Source organism: Octodon degus, unplaced genomic scaffold (genome assembly GCF_000260255.1).
Source record: "Octodon degus isolate 3935 unplaced genomic scaffold, OctDeg1.0 scaffold00087, whole genome shotgun sequence".
Taxonomy (NCBI): domain Eukaryota; kingdom Metazoa; phylum Chordata; class Mammalia; order Rodentia; family Octodontidae; genus Octodon; species Octodon degus.
Window position 1 is genome coordinate 5,617,357 of NW_004524663.1, and position 18,257 is coordinate 5,635,613.

Here is an 18,257-nt window from a genome sequence, read left to right on the forward strand (position 1 = left end):
CTGAGCTAGGGCCAGGCCCCCTCTTTCTTTTTCTTAAAACAGATTTTTCCAGTAGGTTTCAAATGCTTGAATATTTGTGATTCTTTTCAATGGAAATCAGATCTGAGGTTCTGCTTTATTTAGCAGAAGGAATGTGAGTTTTCTAATCTCTTACTCAAAGGCATTTTTACCCATGGGTGGGGTATTTTGCTTAGGGTAGAGATTGGTGTCATAGAAAGCCCGCTCTGCAAATACAGCTGTATTTATTAATCTATGTTCAAAGACAATTACATCTCAAATAGGTTTTCCTAGCAGTGAATTTTGAATGGTAAATTAAAATCACCTCTTCAGCTCTTTGCCCTGCTTAAGTATCTGAAGTAAAGCGGCTAGGTCTGCAGTCTCTTTTGAACATTGCTGTGAAAAGCCCCAGATAAGCTCTTGGGATAGTCGCAGGCATTTCAGGTTTGCTCTTGCTAGATTGATCTGTTGGCAGCAAATTGCTGAAGAGAGTCAGGGCCACAGAGCTTTTTCTGCAACTTCCAGGGACAGCGTCTTGCTCATGCGTTTCCAGTGCAGCAAATCATTCATCGCTTCTTTGGCTGTTTTTGCAAAGGGAACAGGGGTGAGGAATCCTCCTAAGGCCTCTTAGCAGACCAGAAGAGAGATTCTGGGTGTGGAGCGGCCCATCGTCTTGTCCCCAGGGACACCAGAGTGGCCCTTCCATGCGCAGAGCTTTGAAACGTGACTTTCCCTGTTTCCCTGTTTGTTCAGCTCGCTTTAAGTGATTTCTGTGGAAGCAGCCCGCATGGTCCGTGGGAAGCAGCCCACCCACTTGGGTTTGTCCTGCATCGTCTTTGTCTTTCAGTTTTCTGCTCTCTGGATACACCAGATTTCACTGGCTAAGTTGACTTACAGCTTCATCTTGTGCTTCCTACTTGAGTGCTGACTTCCTTCGCTCCCAGTGGAGCATACTTTACATTGAATGGACGACACTGATTGTTTTATTTCACTTTATTATTAAAGGGGAGCAACCTGTTGGTATGGTTGTGTAGATCTGCACTATACAAACTCCCACAGTGGATTGGTGCCTCGCAAATATGGGCAATTTTAACCCCCAGGAGAGATTTGATAATGAGTGGGTGAGGCCCCATCTCTTGTGGGATAAGTCCAGAGATGCTATGGGAAGTCATGCAGTGCACAGGCCGGTCCCTATACCAATTTGTTCCCCAGGACAAGAAGGTGGAAGGCACAGATCCTTGGGCAGTACTCTGAGTACCTGCGCTCACTGAGGCAGCATCTCTCCCCTGGCCTTCCTGCATGGCCTCTTCTGTCCTGGTCTCCATTCCACACAAAGGTGGTCTGGTATCTTGGAAGCACTCAAGGCAAGATGATGTCTGAGGTAGAATACGGACCAAGAGTAAAGCAGGCATTTTCCTAAAGAACAGGGCAGCATTTGAACCAGTGTTTGGTATGCCATTAACATTTGAATGTTAATGAGGGGCTGGGGAGATAGCTCAGTGGAATAAGTGCTTGCCTGGCAAGCTCAAGGTCCTGAGTTTGATACCTGGTAAAAAAAAAAAAAAAAAAAAAAAAAAAAAAAAAAAAAAAAAAAAAAAAATCTGTGCTTATAGAGCTTATATTTTAGTGGAATATTCTATCTATAATGCAAATGCAAGTAAAATACATGCAAATTATCCTTAGCTTACTTATCCTGTGGTTGTTAAACAAATACATGTATAATTCACGTTGCCATCTTGATTATCTTCACATAATAGCTGGGCTTGGAGGGGAGACTTGCCTTCTTCAATAAGAAGAGAAACCTAATATGGGGCATCATGCGGATAAGAAGTTGAAATTACCATACAAAGATCAGAAAGTGAGGAATTGAAGTTAGGCCTCTGATTACAGATATGGAGTTAGGTCTTCCTCTAGGGCCATGAATTTAGTTTGAAATGAAGTGGACCAGCTTTGCTGTGTTTCAGATAGACTGTTACCTCTTTGAACATTTCTAAGCCCAAGACGTTAACACTGTCTAAGAGACAGAAGACACATCTTTCTATGTATGAAACAGAGGAAAGTGTTGGGGTTTTTCTTCAGATGACTGTGACTAAAGAGGAAGAGCCAACGGTAGCCCTCTTGCTCCTCCAGCAGTAACTCACTTCTTAAGGGAAAACTCCTTTGGGCTATTCATCCCATGAGCACAGGCCTGGGTGCCCCCTAAACAAGTTGATTAAAATACAGTAAACTTGTTCACTGGTCTTATTTCTTCTCTTTTCCAGAAATCTTCTCTATGTCTACCCACAGAGACTGAACTTCGTTAACAAACTAGCATCTGCCCGTAACATCACAATAAAAATCCAGTTCATGAGTGGAGAAGATCCTACCAATGCTATGCCGGTAAAAAGGAAATGATATTTACCTCAACCCAGGGTGGGCCGCACGTCCCTTACCAGCTCACGTGGGAAATCTAAAACCAGGGACCTCTCATCAAGGGCAAAACTATGTGACAGTCTTCTGACGTAGACCTCTAGCCAGTGAGACTGTGTAGAGAGCCTGGTGTTGTTAGTGGCCCTTGATAACTAATATAGCACCTGGGAGCCTCTGCTCATTCTCTGTGGCCAGTTCTTCTGCTACGTGGCTGGGCCAGTTTTAGAACCTGGCAGTCTTTGTCTCTAAAATGTAGTTCTGTGAGACCAGAGCATCCCGCTGTCCTGGCGATAGTTGACTTGATCAAGAATCGCTGTTAATTTGGTCCTTTCTACATCGTTGAATAGGTCATCTTTGGAAAATCCAGCGGGCCTGAATTTGTGCAGGAAGTGTACACGGCTGTTACATACCATAATAAGTAAGTATATCTCGGAGTTGCTGAACATATCCTGGCATTTCAGGTGTTTCTGAAATCCCCAAGTGACTCTTCTCTTTGATTTTTGTAATACAAAGGCTAAGAGACAGCAGAAATTTGTGCCAGTTCCTTAATTCAGTGTTGGGGGAGGGGGCCTGCCTCAGTTAAACCCTTAGCTCAGTTCTTTAAGTGGCTGCTTCAACAAAGCAAGCAGGCTCAGGTTGCTGTGGTTCGATCCCCACAACTCAAGCCAGCCAAACCTGCCCTGAAGGCATTCGGAGCAAAAAAAAAATCCTTATTTCAATGTTGGGTAGGCACTTTTATGGCCATTAATTAAAACTGGGTGGAAAAAACTGTCCGCAGAACCTTCTGGAAACTTCAAGTCTAATACTAATGATGCAGAGAGACTGTATATGTAATATTAAATAAGCCAATAAATTTTCTAAGTTGCCTTGAGATACGAGAAGAGACCAATAGCAAAGCTCAGCTGTCCTGGGCATTTTTCTTGTCTTCTGTATACTGTTCCTCACCTACCCACTAGCTCTTTCAGCTGACCAGAGGGAAAACCTTTATTCACATTTTACGAGGCAGAGCCATCTGTATGGTGTCCGAGAGCACTGGGCTTGATCCTGGCCTGAGTACCTGGGCCCATTTAGGTACTTCACTTAAACACTGGCCAGGGATGAGTATTAAGTGAGGCGCTGTGCAGCACCGCTAGGATTTGTGATTCTCTGTGGCCCGGAGCTTTCCCTCCCTGCATTATCCGTTTGTTTCTGCAGTCTTCTGATGAGTACAGCCCTAGGCCAGTCCTCGCCTTGGGGTGGAGGTGGGAAAGGAGGTCACAGCTGGACTCTGACCACATGGCCTCCTCAGATGAAATTCTTGGGTCTTTCCATTTTGTTCAGGAATTTCTTTTTCTCTGAGGATGCTTTTAGTTTGTGAGCAGTTTTATGCATGTGAAGCATATCCAATAGCATAAGCTTGGCCTCAGGGGTTTCTGGGTAGGAGCAGGGTGACGTAAAATGAAAAGCCCAGTACCACGCAGGCATACTGGGGAGCAGAGTTGGGGCTTTGCAATTGGCAGCCGGAGAAGTGATCCTTCTGGCTAAAAGTTACTTGTGTGTCATGTGCTTTCGAAACAGGTCTCCCGACTTTTATGAAGAAGTGAAAATCAAGCTCCCCGCGAAGCTCACAGGAAATCATCACCTCCTGTTCACCTTCTACCACATCAGCTGCCAACAGAAGCAAGGAGGAGCCTCCATAGAAAGCCTCCTGGGATACTCAGTGAGTCGTTTTTGCCTTCACTGACTGCTGCAGCCAAGGGCCCTGCAGATGCCCCACTCTGTGCTACTTGCCGGCTTGCTTCCTGTCAGAAGTAGCCAAATGTACTGAACCAGATTAGAGCAAAGAGGAAAAGCGGCTTGATTTAGCAAGTGACAAATTTCACAGGTGACGGGCTAGTGGGTGACAGATTCTGAAGGAATTCTCATTCATTTAAAAAGTAGCATTAGGGGCTGGCGAGATGGCTCAGTGGAATAAGCGCTTCCCTGGTAGGCACAGGGGCCTGAGTTCAATCCCCAGTTCCACCATTGTTTCATATATATATGAAACAATGATATATATATATATATATATGAAACAATTATATATATATATATATATATATATATATATATATATATGTATTTCACATTTAGAACAGCTACCTGTTTATCCCTCAAGGGAAAAAAGTAATTTCTTTAAAAAATATATAAATTAAAATGAATATGATTTTCAGACACAAACACTAGCTGTAAGAAAAATGCTACTATTTTGGTACTGAAAACAATAAATCATTGATATTACTATCTTGAAGACTCCCAGGGAAATTATTTATTTGCTTATTTATTTATTTATTTATTTATTTGGTACTGGGAGTCAAACTCATGATTTTGCACTTTCCACGCAGGCACTGTGCCGCTGAGCTATATCACCAGCCCTCTCAGGGAATTTAAAATGCAAAGAACTGGGTAGAAATGCTTGTCCCAAAGAGACTTAGTCAGTACCTAATCATTGTTTACTTGCAGTTGATTATTATGAGCAAGATAAATGGCTAGCATTATATGTGGTAATAAATACCATTTTCTTCTTTGCCTCGTCCATTTCAGTGGCTGCCGATTCTCCTAAATGAACGTCTTCAGACCGGATCCTACTGTCTTCCGGTTGCCTTGGAAAAGCTGCCGCCCAACTACTTCATGCACTCTGCCGAGGTAACTGCAGGCAGGCTGCTGGCTGCTTCCTGCCCAGCATGTGGCCGTGGTCACCTTCCCAAGCCCGCTTCCTGCTCCCTTACCCGTGACCCATAGTGCTCGTTGTGTTTGCTGCAGCGGTCATCTCTTCAGAAACTGTGTTCTGGAGTGCACCGTCCTGATAGGTGGGGAAATGCCTGACATCAGGATATTCAGGGGATGCAGGCTGTACCCAGGGTTGCATTTCCTACCAGAGAAGAGTTCGCAGGGTAACATGTAGGAGGAGGCGAACTAAGCCCACTTGTGACAAATGACTGTCCCAGAAAGGGTCCTCAGCAAGGTTCCTAGGCCACAGTCCATCCACTTCTGTGTGTCAATAGCCACAGCCCAGGTAGATATGGGAGTTTTTACTCCTCTAGTGATCCCATTGCCAGTAGCCAGCCCCCTTCCCATGTCCTGCACTTCCTCTTGCCCACGCAGCCTGCTCCACAGTACACCTACTTAAAGATGGCCCCAAGCTGGGTGACATATACACTCTGGGAGGCTGAGGCAGGAGGATCACAAGTCTGAGCCTGGTCTGGGCAATTTAATGAGACCCTGTTCCTTTTTTTTTTTTTTTAATTGTTGCTGGGCATGGTGGTGCTAGAGATGTTGCTTAGTACAAAGGTCCATGGGATCAATCCCCAATACCAGGAAAGGAAAAGAGAGGAGGGGAGAGGAGAGGAGGGGAGAGGAGAGGAGAGGAGAGGAGAGGAGAGGAGAGGAGAGAGAAGAAAGGAAAGGAAAGGAAAAGAAGAAAAAGGGAGAGGAGAAAAGGGGACAGAGAGAGGCAGGCAGACAGGCAGGCAGGCAGGCAGGCAGGCAGACAGAGAAAGGACCAACAGCTGTGTGGGCCATCCATCCTGACCATGCCAGCTCCTGCCCTCATACTTGTTAGATTCCCATCAGTGAGTATTGTCTTCAGGCAAATACTAAGCATCATATTGTTTCATTTGTAAATATTTTAGTGTGTATCTTAAAAATAAAAGGTCTGTTTATAAGCGTCATGGTTCTTTAGCAGGTCTCTAAAAATGATACCTGAACTTGCTTAAAGGTGAACCACAGCCCCTCGAGCTCACCAAGTATCCAGTCTGTAATCCATCTCCAGTTGCCCCATGCAGGCCGTACTTTTCTGGACTTGTGTCTTTGAACCAGGATCCGGGTGGGCCGCACGTGCTGCTGTTGCTTGACATGTCCCAAGAGTTCATCTGTAGGTGCTCTTTTTCTTCCCCTTTCAGTTTTTAAGGTGAAATTTTTCCCAAGAATTTGAGTTTAGATCCAGCTTAACAGTGGGTTTCTCCTCCCCCTCTATCTACCCTCACTGCCAGCAGTGTTTTTCTCCCATTTTTCCCCTAGAGAGAGAAGCAGCTTTTGCTCCAGGCCACACCTTCATGCCTGGCCTCAGACTAGGACCGTTCTTAGAGCCCTCTAAGGGTCACCTAGTCGCTCTTCGCTCTTCATGATTTGGCTGTTTAGCACCTTCCAGAAGCCCTCAAAAGCACTTCTGTGTTTCAGTTCCTGGAATCAAAGATCATCAGTGCCGGGTGGGAGCTCAGAGACTCTCCTTGCCTTAGGAGAACGCTAAGCCCAGCAAATGTGGTTGGCTTGTCAGAGTGAAAGTAACCAGCTTAGTGCAAACTGACCTTGAATCTAAGACTCCTGAATCTGAGTCTTCTTGGGGTAGTTTCACATTTAAAGTCAAGTTTGCTTTGTACCAGTTGTTAGAAATCAGGAGTGGGGACTGGATTGCTAATCTTTATTTTGTTTCTCTTTGACATAGAAAGTCCCTTTACAGAATCCTCCCATTAAGTGGGCTGAAGGACACAAGGGAGTATTTAATATAGAAGTGCAAGCTGTTTCCTCCGTTCACACCCAGGTAAGGAACGTCAAGGCCAGCTAATAATGAAGGCGGAAGTGCCGCAGAGAAGCCTCCCAAGGGCAGGCCAGTAAAGGATCCATGCAAGTGTGTCAGTGGAGAAGCGCGGGGATCTATCATCCTGTTCAGGTTTCATTTGTCCTTGAAATGGAACTTTGGAAAATGTTGGGGACCTACACAAAGTAATGGCTACTCCTCTGTTGCTTGAGAAACTTCGGAGGGAAACTTGTCCTGAAATACTTGGTGGCTTCACCTTGTTTCCCTCTGTGCTTCTGCCACCTTGACAGTGTATTGTTTTGTTTTTTGGGTTTTGGGGTTTTTTAAAATCCCTGCTCCCTCCTTTTCTTGCCACTGTGCTGTGCATCTGCTTAGACTATTTCTTGCCAGTCTGTTTCCCAGCTATGCTGTTGACTGTGTTAGGGACCAAATTAGTTTTTCTACTGTGAATAATTATTAAAAGTTTCTATTTTGCACACTGATCTCTACAAAAAGGTTCAGTACTTCGGTCTGAAATATCTGTGACTTAGAACTTCTTTTTTTGGTGGAACCAGGGATTGAACTCAGGCCCTTCCGCTTGCCATCTCCCCAGCTCCAAGATTTAGAACTTCTGACCTGAACCCCAGACTGAGAGGCTGCACCCACATAGCTGTTCATCCTTGTGGACCCCTGGGTGCACATTGGTGAGCTAAGACTCCACGAGGTCTCCTGGCTTTTGCCTTCCCAGGACAGCCACCTGGAAAAGTTCTTCACCCTCTGCTACTCCCTGGAGAACCGGGTGACCTTCCCCATCCGGGTACTGGACCAGAAGGTCACTGAGGGTATGCTGGAGCATGAGCTGAAGCTCAGCCTCATCTGCCTGAACTCCTCCCGCCTGGAGCCGCTTGTGCTCTTCCTGCACCTGGTGCTGGACAAGCTCTTCCAGCTATCCGTGAAGCCCATGGTCATCGCTGGCCAGACAGGTGAGGGCCTACAGAGCTGGGAGGAGGTGGGGAGAGGCAGGGCAGGCAGACGGTGCCCTGTTTAGTGAAGACGGCTTTCCAGAAATCCCAGGGTGATGGGATCTTTCTTTGCACTGATAATGTGAACTCAAAAGAAGCCAAGTCCTTTCCTGTTTTTTGAAGAAGGACTGCACATCTAAAAAGAAAGGGAAAAAAGGAAACATTTAAAATGGGATTCTCAATCATAGAGCTTTTTTCCCCCATAAGCTGTCTTGAATGACTACGAGCAGGCTTGTGCAGAGTTCAGTCCGTAATAGGCTGGCCCCAAGGGACGGCAGCATGCAGGGTGGCATCACAGAAGAGACAGTTTGTGGCATGGCAGGCAGGAAGCAGAGAGGGATCAAGGGAGGAGGAGGGATAGTCACCGAGCAGGCCACCCCCACACGGCACAACTCCTCCCCCCAGCCTTCACCTCCCAGTGTCATACTCAGCTACAAGCCAGTCAGTGGCCAGAGCCATCAATGAGTGTCACACACCCATGACCCAGCCACCTCCCAGGAGCCCCGCCTATGAGTGCTGAGGCTTTGGGGGACATCCCGACGTAAGCCATAATACCGGGTGGTCCGTGGACTTATCTTCCCTCTAAAGCATTTTTTGCCCATCAGAGTAAAGTACTTGCTTGGTCTTCAAGCGTTTGTTCAGAACTTGTGCTGACACCATAAAGAGGCACAGTGGGACGAAGTAGTGTGAGAAATGTGCCTGGTGGGAGGCGGTTCGCCCCAGGCACAACTGGCGCAAGGGGAACAGCCTTGGGAAAATGTCGAGCACCTAAATGAAGGAGGCTCTGGGCTCTGTTGCTTGAATAAATCTGTAATTCAGATTCCGTAAGCCTGCGTCACAGGCTTTGTGGAGGAGTTGGGGCTCGTGCCAGTTTTGCAGACAGAAGCAGGAAAGGCCTTCCAGATGAGGGCGACAGCACGGACAGAGGCACAGAGGGGCAAGGAGCAGGCCTGGGATGGGACGTGTAGAGATGCTTGCCTCACCGGAAGGGGGGCGCGGGTTACAGCTTGGAACACCAGAACGACACACCAGCATAAGACAGTCCAGATAGCACGCCAGTTGTTTGTAGGGCTTCCCCATGGAGGATGGCACGGTACACAGGAATGTTTAGATTAATCTGTAAAGATTCTGTGCTGTGCCGCAGCGCGTCCCATATGGTGGCATAACTCAAAGCCCAGGCACCTGTGGTTGAAGTACCGGTTGTGATTCGGCCCGTCTGCGCAGGGGCCTGTGAGTCTGCATTTCTACAGATGCCCCGTGACACTGATGCTGTCGGCCTGTAGACAGCATGGGTCCCATTACAGCAGGGTGCAGCCGGGGAAGACAGCCAGGTCACGGAAGCCCAGGGTGGGGGCAGGCGGAGAGAGGTGAGCGAGGCGGCCGATTGGACCCGCCCGGGATGCCCCAGGCCCACGGCGCTTGGGGGGTCAGCGGTCCGGGCTCATCGTCCCCTACTGGGGCAGCATTCACTCTGGTTCACGTTTCTCTTGCCCCCTCAGCCAACTTCTCCCAGTTTGCCTTTGAGTCTGTGGCAGCCATTGCCAACAGCCTACACAACAGCAAGGACCTGAGCAAGGACCAGCACGGGCGGAACTGCCTGCTGGCCTCCTACGTGCACTACGCCTTCCGCCTGCCTGAGCTGCACAGAGACGCGCCCAAGTCAGGTAGCGCCCCCCGCGCCCCCACCCCATGGCCTGAGACTCCAGATGGGACGGAACCCTGAAGGCACCGGCAGACTGTTCAGAGTACAGCGTTTACATGAGTGCTGAGATGTTCTAGATTTTCTTCTTCCTCTTTCCTCTCTTCATGCTCTACGCACTTTTTTTTTTTTTTTTTTTTTTTTTGCCAATCCGAGGGTTGAACTCAGGCCCTTGCACTTGCCAGGGAAGCGCTTAGCTTATTCTACTGAGCCATCTCCCCGGCCCCTCTATGCACTTATTTTGTTAGTCTGCTTGATCAGTATCTCGGCAAGGCATTATTCTGTTGCTGACTGATGACTCAGCTGAGAGTCTCTTTTTAAAAAGGGACATGCCTAGCATCTGGGGACAATGAAGATAAGGAAGACAGTGTCAGTGCATGGCGAGAGCAGGAACCCCTGATGTTCATTGTCAGTCACTGAATAGTCACTTTTTTCATCTCTCCCAACTGTATTTTTTTTTTTTTTTTTCTGGCTCATGCTGCCTTAACGCAGGTCTGGTGAGGCACGGGAAGCTGGGGGTCGAACCATGATCCCCTATGCCTGACTAGTCCCAATTGTACTTTTGGAACACTAACAATCCTTTATTATTATTCTAAACCGTTTACATTTGGTAATAATGAACCAGACAGAACTTGTAACTGTGATAAACAGTAGCTCCAATGCGACCACAAAACCCCACACCAAATAAACTTGCCACCTTATTAGTCCGGCAGGCTATTTTCCATGAATTTGTGACTTCAGCAGAATTTTCTGTTTACTTTTGTCTTTTTCTGAGCCCAGGGTTTTACTCTACAACTCAGGCTGACCTTGAACTCACTTTGTAGCGCAGGCTGGTCTCAAACTTGCAATGATCCTCCTGCCTCAACATGGCACTTCAGTAGAGTTTCAAAAATCTGGTAATGGGCCAGTGAGATAGTTCAGTGGCTTTAGCCCCTGAGTCTGATCTCAGTACTCAAAAAAATCTTGTACAGATTCTTTTGGGAAACACAAAGACTGAAAGATGAAGAACAGCCTTACACTGAATGTACGTGCTTGTCTTTATAAGATTCAGTTGGCTACATGGGTTTATGGGTTTTTAAAAATTTTATGACAGGGTCTTTCTAAGTCACTAAGTTGCCCATCCTGGGCTGAAACTTGCGATCCTCCTGCCTCGGCCTCCCAGAGTAGTAGATGTAAAGGTGTGCCCACCACATCTGCCCAGAAACTTTATGGATTTGGGATTTCAGAAAACCTTTCCCTGTGACTTAAAAAGTTATGATCATTTAAATACCAATCTACTAAAACTGTCTACATATTCAGCTTTTCTTTAGAATCAGAGGCCATGCATCCCCAGATGCTGCTCCTCCATGGTGGTGGCAGGCTGAAGCTGAGGCATACGCATCCAGTTACCGAGTCCTTGCCACCCCTACTGTATCGTGCTCTGTCACGGGTCCCAAAACACTGCCACTCTACCCTCCTGAAGTTTTTGAGAACTCTGATGCAAGAGCTCACCTTGACCAAGTGTGGTGGCTGCACACTTGTAATCCCAGCACTCAGGAGGCTGAGACAGGAGGATTACCATGACAGTTCGAAGGCAGCCTGGGCTCCATGGTGAGACCCTGTGTCAAAAGATAGATAGATAGATAGATAGATAGATAGATAGATAGATAGATAGATAGATAGATAGATAGATAGATAGGCAGGCAAGCAGCTCACCCAATAAGCTTTCATTCTACCACCTGGCTCTCCTTTTCCTTTTGCAAGCTCTATAAGTGACTCTGGTCCTCTCTGTTGACTTGTCTCTGCCTGGCGAGGTACAGGTGGCCCGGCCCCACTTCCTGACCCACGCTACCACACGTATGGACGCACATCTGCTGCTGCTGTGAGCTCCAAGCTGCTGCAGGCCCGGGTGATGAGCAGCAGTAACCCCGACCTCGTGGGGTCGCCCTCTGCCGCCGATGAGGAAGTTAGAAACATCATGTCTTCAAAGGTGGTACAAGATTTTTTTTTTTTTTTTTCCGAGTGCATGATGTTACTGCCACATGTCAAACCCTGGCAGTGACACATATTTTTAATTGGGCTTTTATTTGTACTTGACATGTGGAAAGTATGTAGAAGAAGGGGTCCAGTGTGACCTTTTGGTGCGTATATATGTTGTGTGATGATCAAATCAGGATAGTAGCTGGGTCTGGCGGTTCATGCTTCTAATGACAGCCCCCTGCAAGGCTGAGGCAGGAAGATCACAAGTTCCAGCCCACCCTGGCAAAATGTCTCAGGGAAAAAAGAAAAAAAAAAAAGGTCTGGGAATGTAGCCGGCCCTTCATTCTTTCTTGATAAATTTTTATAGTTTTATGTTGACATGATTATGTCAACTATAGTGCACAGTCTGTATGTGCTCCACATGATGTCCCTGCTGCCAGTGTTTAACATTAGAACGGTGCATTTATTAATGAAAAATATTGATGCATCATTGTTGACATGAGTCCAAACTTTATTCACGAGAAGTTTTCACATGTCCTTTTTCTGTTCTGTAGTCCCCTCAAGGGTACCACTTGACATTTTGTAGTTATGTCACCTTGCACTTCCCTGCTGGTAACAGTTTCTTGACTTTCTTTGTTTTCATGACCTTGATAGTTTTGAGGAGTAATAGTCAAGCACATCATAGGTGACTCTTGAAAGTTAGAGTGCAATTCATATATCATATCAGACCACAGAGGGGCGCTGTGTCTACCTTTTTTTCCTGCTCCTTCAATAAAGTCCCCATGTCAGAATGTTAGAGATTATTCAGTGCCTCCCTGTGAACTGGTTTTTAACTATAGGTTGTTACACATCGAACTATTCATGGTAACTATTTCAGGAGCAAGTGAAATTCATATGTGAATTTACCTTCCTTGTTTTAGATTTGTTTGTGACAATTATTTTTTACCTTTGTCACCAGAAAAAAAATAAGATACTGAAAGTATATTCTGAGGTGATGACTTGCAGCCTCGAGCGTAGTGCTGTCAGCTGAGCACTAAGTCTTGGCTTGTCTGCTTCAGGGTGCTGACCGCAACTGCAGTCGGATGTCTTACTACGGCCCTGGCACTAATGATGCTTCAGGTTCAAGCGCAGCTCCAAGACCAGCCAGCAAAAAGGTACAGATAATCTGAGGACAGGAGAAGATCTGCCTGTGTCCTCGCATGATGACTGCAAGGAGACTCTGCCAAAGCACTTCCCAGCCTTATCCCCTGCCTGAGTCGCGCGCGCGCACATGCGCGCGCGCGCGCACACACACACACACACACACACACACAGTTTCACAGCCTTGAGCCGAGCTCTATTGCACCCCTATGTTCTGACCGTGTCGTTGTTCCCCCTTCCTAAACCTGATTGCCAGACCCTAAATTCAGAGTTTCTGATGCACTAGATCTGAGGAGAGGCTTAAGAGTTGGTTTTTCAAGTAAGTTCCCATCTTACTCTGCTCCAGTGTGAGCACCAGTATACACACTTTGACAAGCACTACACGAGCTTTTCTTTAGTTTAAGTTGAGCTGAGGACAATTCATCCTTGACAAAAGTGGATGGCAATTATTAGGTATCAATTGTATCAATCCAATGTAAAATAATATTACATTTTTCCTCATAATTTTCTATAATCAGCCTCACCTCCAGGTTCAGTGCCTTTGTAAGGTGTGTAATTGCGTCAGCCAACAAAATCCCCTAATCATTACCAAAGCCCAGTTGTTAAGGGACAGTAAGACCATCTAGGCTCAAGGGACAGTAGGACGAGAGCGATCTGTCAAGCCAGCTGTCTGCTCAGCTTCCTCTTCTGCCAGGCGCCTTAGTATCTTTTCCTTGTGGCAGCTTCTTAAGTTTGCCACCCACTGGGTAACACAGAAAGCCATTTGCTACAGTTACCACCACCCAGAAAAGAGCCTGCGCCCAGCTTCCTTGGGGCTGGCGGATAGAACATGGAGCTCGGCCCAAGGCTGGGCCTGGGGCTGGAGGCTGAGCAGTAACCGGGGCTCCGTGTGTTGGACAGAGGCCGCAGGAGTTAACTAGAAAATGGAAACTGAAGGAAGTTAAAACTTAGCCCTAAGCTGCAGCAGGCCCCTTGTAGCTGGCTACAGGTACCCCCTTTCCTTCTTAAGAAACCTTCTTTGCCTGCAGTCCGACCTCCCTTAGGCATGTCCTATTTGGTTTTGCAACTGCCTCATTTTGACCTGAAATGACCAGGAGAGGATCGTTTAATTTCAGGGATAAGTTCAGCCTGTGTGTTTGCTTTATAGCTCAGCAAACAGTGTTCTGCTGCTTGGCTATTTTATATAACCTCTGGAGCAAGGTGTTCTTGTCATAGTGCTGCCCAGTAAGCAGCATAAATTACTTTAAGAAGCAGCTTATCCTTGTCTAATCTCTTCCTGCCACAAGCCTGGCAGTCAAACTGACCTATTTCCAGAGGCTGCCACTGAAGTAGGCGCAGCGTGCCTCTCCTACCCAGGGCAGATGGGGTATGGCCTGGTTACATCAGGCACACAGTGTGTCACCAGCTACAGTGGGGGCTGGCGTTTGTGATGTTGGAGATTAAAAACCACACTATCAGTGTACGGGATAAAGCTTCAATTAGAAAGAAAAAAATAAGGACTCTAGTGTTAGTAGCTGGAAGGGGAGCATTGACGGAGAGGGTCAGACTGGTCCCTTAGTGGAGCAGAGGGACAGGTGTGACAGTGTGCTTGGGGGCGGCTGGCTTCTGCTGTCGTGTTTTTCCATCATGGTTTCATGGCTTAGGTAGGATCCTCATGACTTGAAGGACACTCGCGGGTGACCGCAGGTCTGGTCCAGGGGAGACTCCTGGATGTGAGGGTTCTCAGTCTTGAAGGGCAAAGCGATAGGCTGGGTAAACATAAGGCTAATCAAGTTGATTTCCCAGCCTCTGGACACACACTCCCTAAATGACTAGCATGCGTGTGTGCCCACTGAGAGGTTTGGGGTTTTGTTTTTGTTTTTTTTAATGGATTTGGTTACATCTGGACTCAGTCGCTGGCACAATATACCAAGTTGGCATGCAGTACCGGGGATCAAAACCCGGTTCCTACACTTGCCTAAGCAAGTATTTAGTCTGCTGAGCTCTTTCGCTGGCCTCCCACTGAGTTTTGCAAAATGAAGGACGAACTACGTTCTATTTTTAGTTTCCTATTGAGCAGTTTAAGGCCCAAGTAAAAAGTCACAGTTTTTAACCGAAAAAACAAATTTTTTTAAGCCACTTTTAAGTCCTTGTCTATATTGGAAGGAAATACAAATTATGCTCTAAAGAGTAGCAGGCTGAAGAGCCTGGGAGTTTGTTTGTCCTCTGTCCTCACTGCGGTCTCTGGCTGTGCCAAGCCACTCACCTCCTAAATTGCAATTCACCCCCACACCTCTCCCAGACCGATGGCAGAACCTCCTGTAAGACACAGCAGGAGTCCAGTGTGTCGACATGTTGTAAGATTATTAGTTCAACTAACTTGACAAAACGAGGTGAAGCCGACAGAGGGGCTAACCAGGCTGCAGTCGAAGCAGCTGCAATACCCAGACATCCGCACAGAGCATTTCCTTTTTTCTCCTTCTAGTTTAGTTTACCACTGAAGGTGCAGGTTTTGAATCCATGGGGGGGGGGGGGCTGCCCCTTAGCTCAGTTCTTTAAGTGGCTGCTTCAACAAAGCAGTCAGACTCAGGTTGCTGTGGTTCGATCCCCACAACTCAAGTCAGCCAAACCTGCCCTGAAGGCATTCAGAGAAAAAAAAAATCCCTTCTGAATCCATGCAGGACACCTAAGGCAATGAAAACAGCACAAATAAAGACACTCATGAGGGGACTTCCGGAGCTGCCTCAGAAAGTGAAAAGAGTGATGGGGGACTGTGTTTGAAGTGAAGGAGAGCACTTTGGGAGGGGCTAATAGAAAGCTGTCTTTTACTGTAGTAGTTTTTTTTTTTTTTAATTTAAACATTTACTATATTTTTTGACCGTCCCTGGTAAGCAGCTCTCCAACTTTAACACCCATAAGAAGTAGCAAATCGAGCTGCATAGGTACTGCACTCGTGGGTGACTCAAAGAGTTGGCAAGAACAGTCTATTAATCTAGAATTAACTTTTGCCTCAGGGTTATTTTAAGGCTTCGCTTCCACGTAAGGATGGTCTTAGTCCCCAAACAACGGAGAATGGGTTTGTCTGCATCTATCCTAGCTTTTGTAGGGTTAGATAAGGAAAGCCACAGAAAATTCCCAGGCAAAATGTTTGCCTTTGGTTAGTGTGATCAGTCATCCTAGTTTGCCTAGGACTGAGGGGGTCCCCAGGATGTGAGATTTTTCATTTGGGGACTAAGACACTGTCAGGAAACTGAGATGAGTTGGTAGCCCTTACTCTTAGCCTTGAACTTCTCCATCAAAACTGTTGTCAAAACCATTAACAGTTAGGCAAAGAAATTGAAGAATGGGGAAGAGGAAAAATAAAATTCACTGTCTGCTCCATTTGCTATCTGCCCTTCAAAATGACTTGGAGAGAAGTAGGAATACAAAGTGATGTGTAGGGATTTTCCAAGAACCTGACCCTGGGACACAGAAATTTAGAAGCTGTAAATGCAGGCCAATACCCGCTAAGCCTGTTAACACCTAGGTTATACTCGCAACCCAACCAATCCCATTTTCCACAGGAAGGCAGTGTAAGATTACACAAAAATTGTCCCTTCTGGAAGGGAGTTTAAATACCTGCCAGACACCAGCCTTCAAAGTGTGATACCAGAGACACCTGGTAGAAATGCAAATCATCAGCTCCTGCCCCAGGCATGTTTTATCCTGGGGCTCTGATAACATTCAAATTTGAGAACTGCTGGGACTGACCAGCCAGTTTCATGGATGAGGACATTGAGAGCAACAGAAAGAAGAGCCAGCACCTGGGCAGACTGTGAGGGTGCTGCATGCCTGAGTTAGAGATGCTGCCTGCTGCTCTGCTGCTTCCTGGTGCCATTTACCACTCCGAGTCCATCCCCCCCAAGCCTAGCTCTCCTGCACAGTGCCAGCGCCACCTGTCCCTTGCCTGCCTGTGTGTCTTCCAGTGTTGGTGTTTACACACACGTTAGGAGCTAACAAACTGCTAGCTTTGGGGAAAAGAAACATTGGTGCATACTAGCCCTGTCATCACCCAGTTTTGTGGTTATTCTTCAGCATTTCCACGAGGAGCTTGCCCTGCAGATGGTGGTCAGCACTGGGATGGTCAGAGAATCCGTCTTCAAGTATGCCTGGTTCTTCTTTGAGCTTCTGGTAAGATTCCTGAGCATCTGTATCAGTAAGGCAAGAGTGGTAGAAAGCCACCGGAGCATCCCAGGCCAGGAATTAACCCCTTCATCTCTGAGTTGCTCCTGCTAAGCACCTGGGACAATTCCTTGACGTCCACTAAGCCTTCGATCCATCTCCTACCACTTCCCATCGACTGTACCATGAAAACCTGCTTCCAAGCTGTCACTTCCAACCACTCTCCCCACCTAGCCGCCACCATCTCTTATGTGCCTCTTGCAGTAACTTCCTTCCTCCCTCTTGTATCTAGTTGTGACTTCAGCCTGTCCATCCTTCCCAGAACAGCCAGTATTACCCAGCTAATGTTGCTCTTTTGTTTCCAACTCTTCAACAGTTTTCAGTGTACTAGGAATGAACATTTTTTTTTATCACAGCTAAAAATTACTTACTCTTCCCTTACCTTATTCCCTAACTTCCCTTCATCACACGCCCTAGTCCTTCCTGATTCAGCCACATTGTTTCCCTTTTAGTTTTTTAGCAGAACCAAGCCCCTGTTCAGCCTCACAGTCCTCCCTGGGTCCCCCTACCTCCTACCATTCATTCCTCCCCTAAACACGTACTGTGTGTTCACTTTAGATTTCAGTTTAAATGTCACCACTGTAGGAGTGTGTCATCCACTTTATTATTCCCCTTTATTTTTTTTAAGTAGAAGCATGGTAATGAGATACGAGCTCTCTGCTATGGTGGGGAGAGGGGCTGGTTACCCTTAATCTCTCCTTGCTCTTGAGGCATGAGAAGCCTTACAGCCACCACTCCATGTCCTATGTGTCCAACCTCTACTTACCCATCCCATTCAGCATCCAGCTTCTCCATAAAGAAGATTCACTTGTGTTGCAAGCCATGTATAAATAATTAACATAAATACAGTGATCCTGAGTTCAGCCTTCAAAATTACAGATTAAAAATTAAGAGCAAAAACTAAATTTGATCTTGTAGGATCTCCTAGAAGAAAGTCCCAAAGGAAAAGTGTTTCACTTCCTAGAAGTCTTATGTTATTTGTTCATATCCCTGTACGTAGTTCCCATAATCATACTTAAATCTTAAGGATTAAATCCTCTGGGTACCATGCTGTCATCGTCCAACTGGATGACCAAATCCCTTGGAGTTCTAAATCCTGCTGTGTGAGGGTCCCAGTGGTAGCGCCAAAGGCTCAAGATTACACTCTTGAAGCCTTGTAATGTCCTGTAAGGGGTAGTGGCTATCCCTGTAGCACACGCCAAGGTTGGGCAGGGATCTCCTGCTCAGCCAGTAAAGGCCAGAGCTTCAGGTCTCTGGCCCAGGTTCTTTGCCTTTGTGGGAAGCTCCAGGTTATAAA

General features: G+C 46.7%; 1 protein-coding gene across 3 annotated transcripts in view; it reads left to right on the forward strand.

Moving 5' to 3' along the window:
* Positions 1-18,257, forward strand: part of Dock8 (dedicator of cytokinesis 8) — a 219,560-nt gene that overhangs the window by 129,502 nt on the left and 71,801 nt on the right. For all 3 annotated transcript variants that reach the window (XM_023721892.1, XM_004637170.2, XM_023721894.1), the window contains 10 exons: positions 2,259-2,376; positions 2,754-2,824; positions 3,964-4,105; positions 4,969-5,070; positions 6,869-6,964; positions 7,689-7,923; positions 9,462-9,626; positions 11,461-11,630; positions 12,679-12,774; positions 16,814-16,909. In XM_023721892.1, coding sequence (XP_023577660.1) covers positions 2,259-2,376; positions 2,754-2,824; positions 3,964-4,105; positions 4,969-5,070; positions 6,869-6,964; positions 7,689-7,923; positions 9,462-9,626; positions 11,461-11,630; positions 12,679-12,774; positions 16,814-16,909 — 1,291 coding nt within the window. The remainder of the gene's footprint in view (positions 1-2,258; positions 2,377-2,753; positions 2,825-3,963; positions 4,106-4,968; positions 5,071-6,868; positions 6,965-7,688; positions 7,924-9,461; positions 9,627-11,460; positions 11,631-12,678; positions 12,775-16,813; positions 16,910-18,257) is intronic.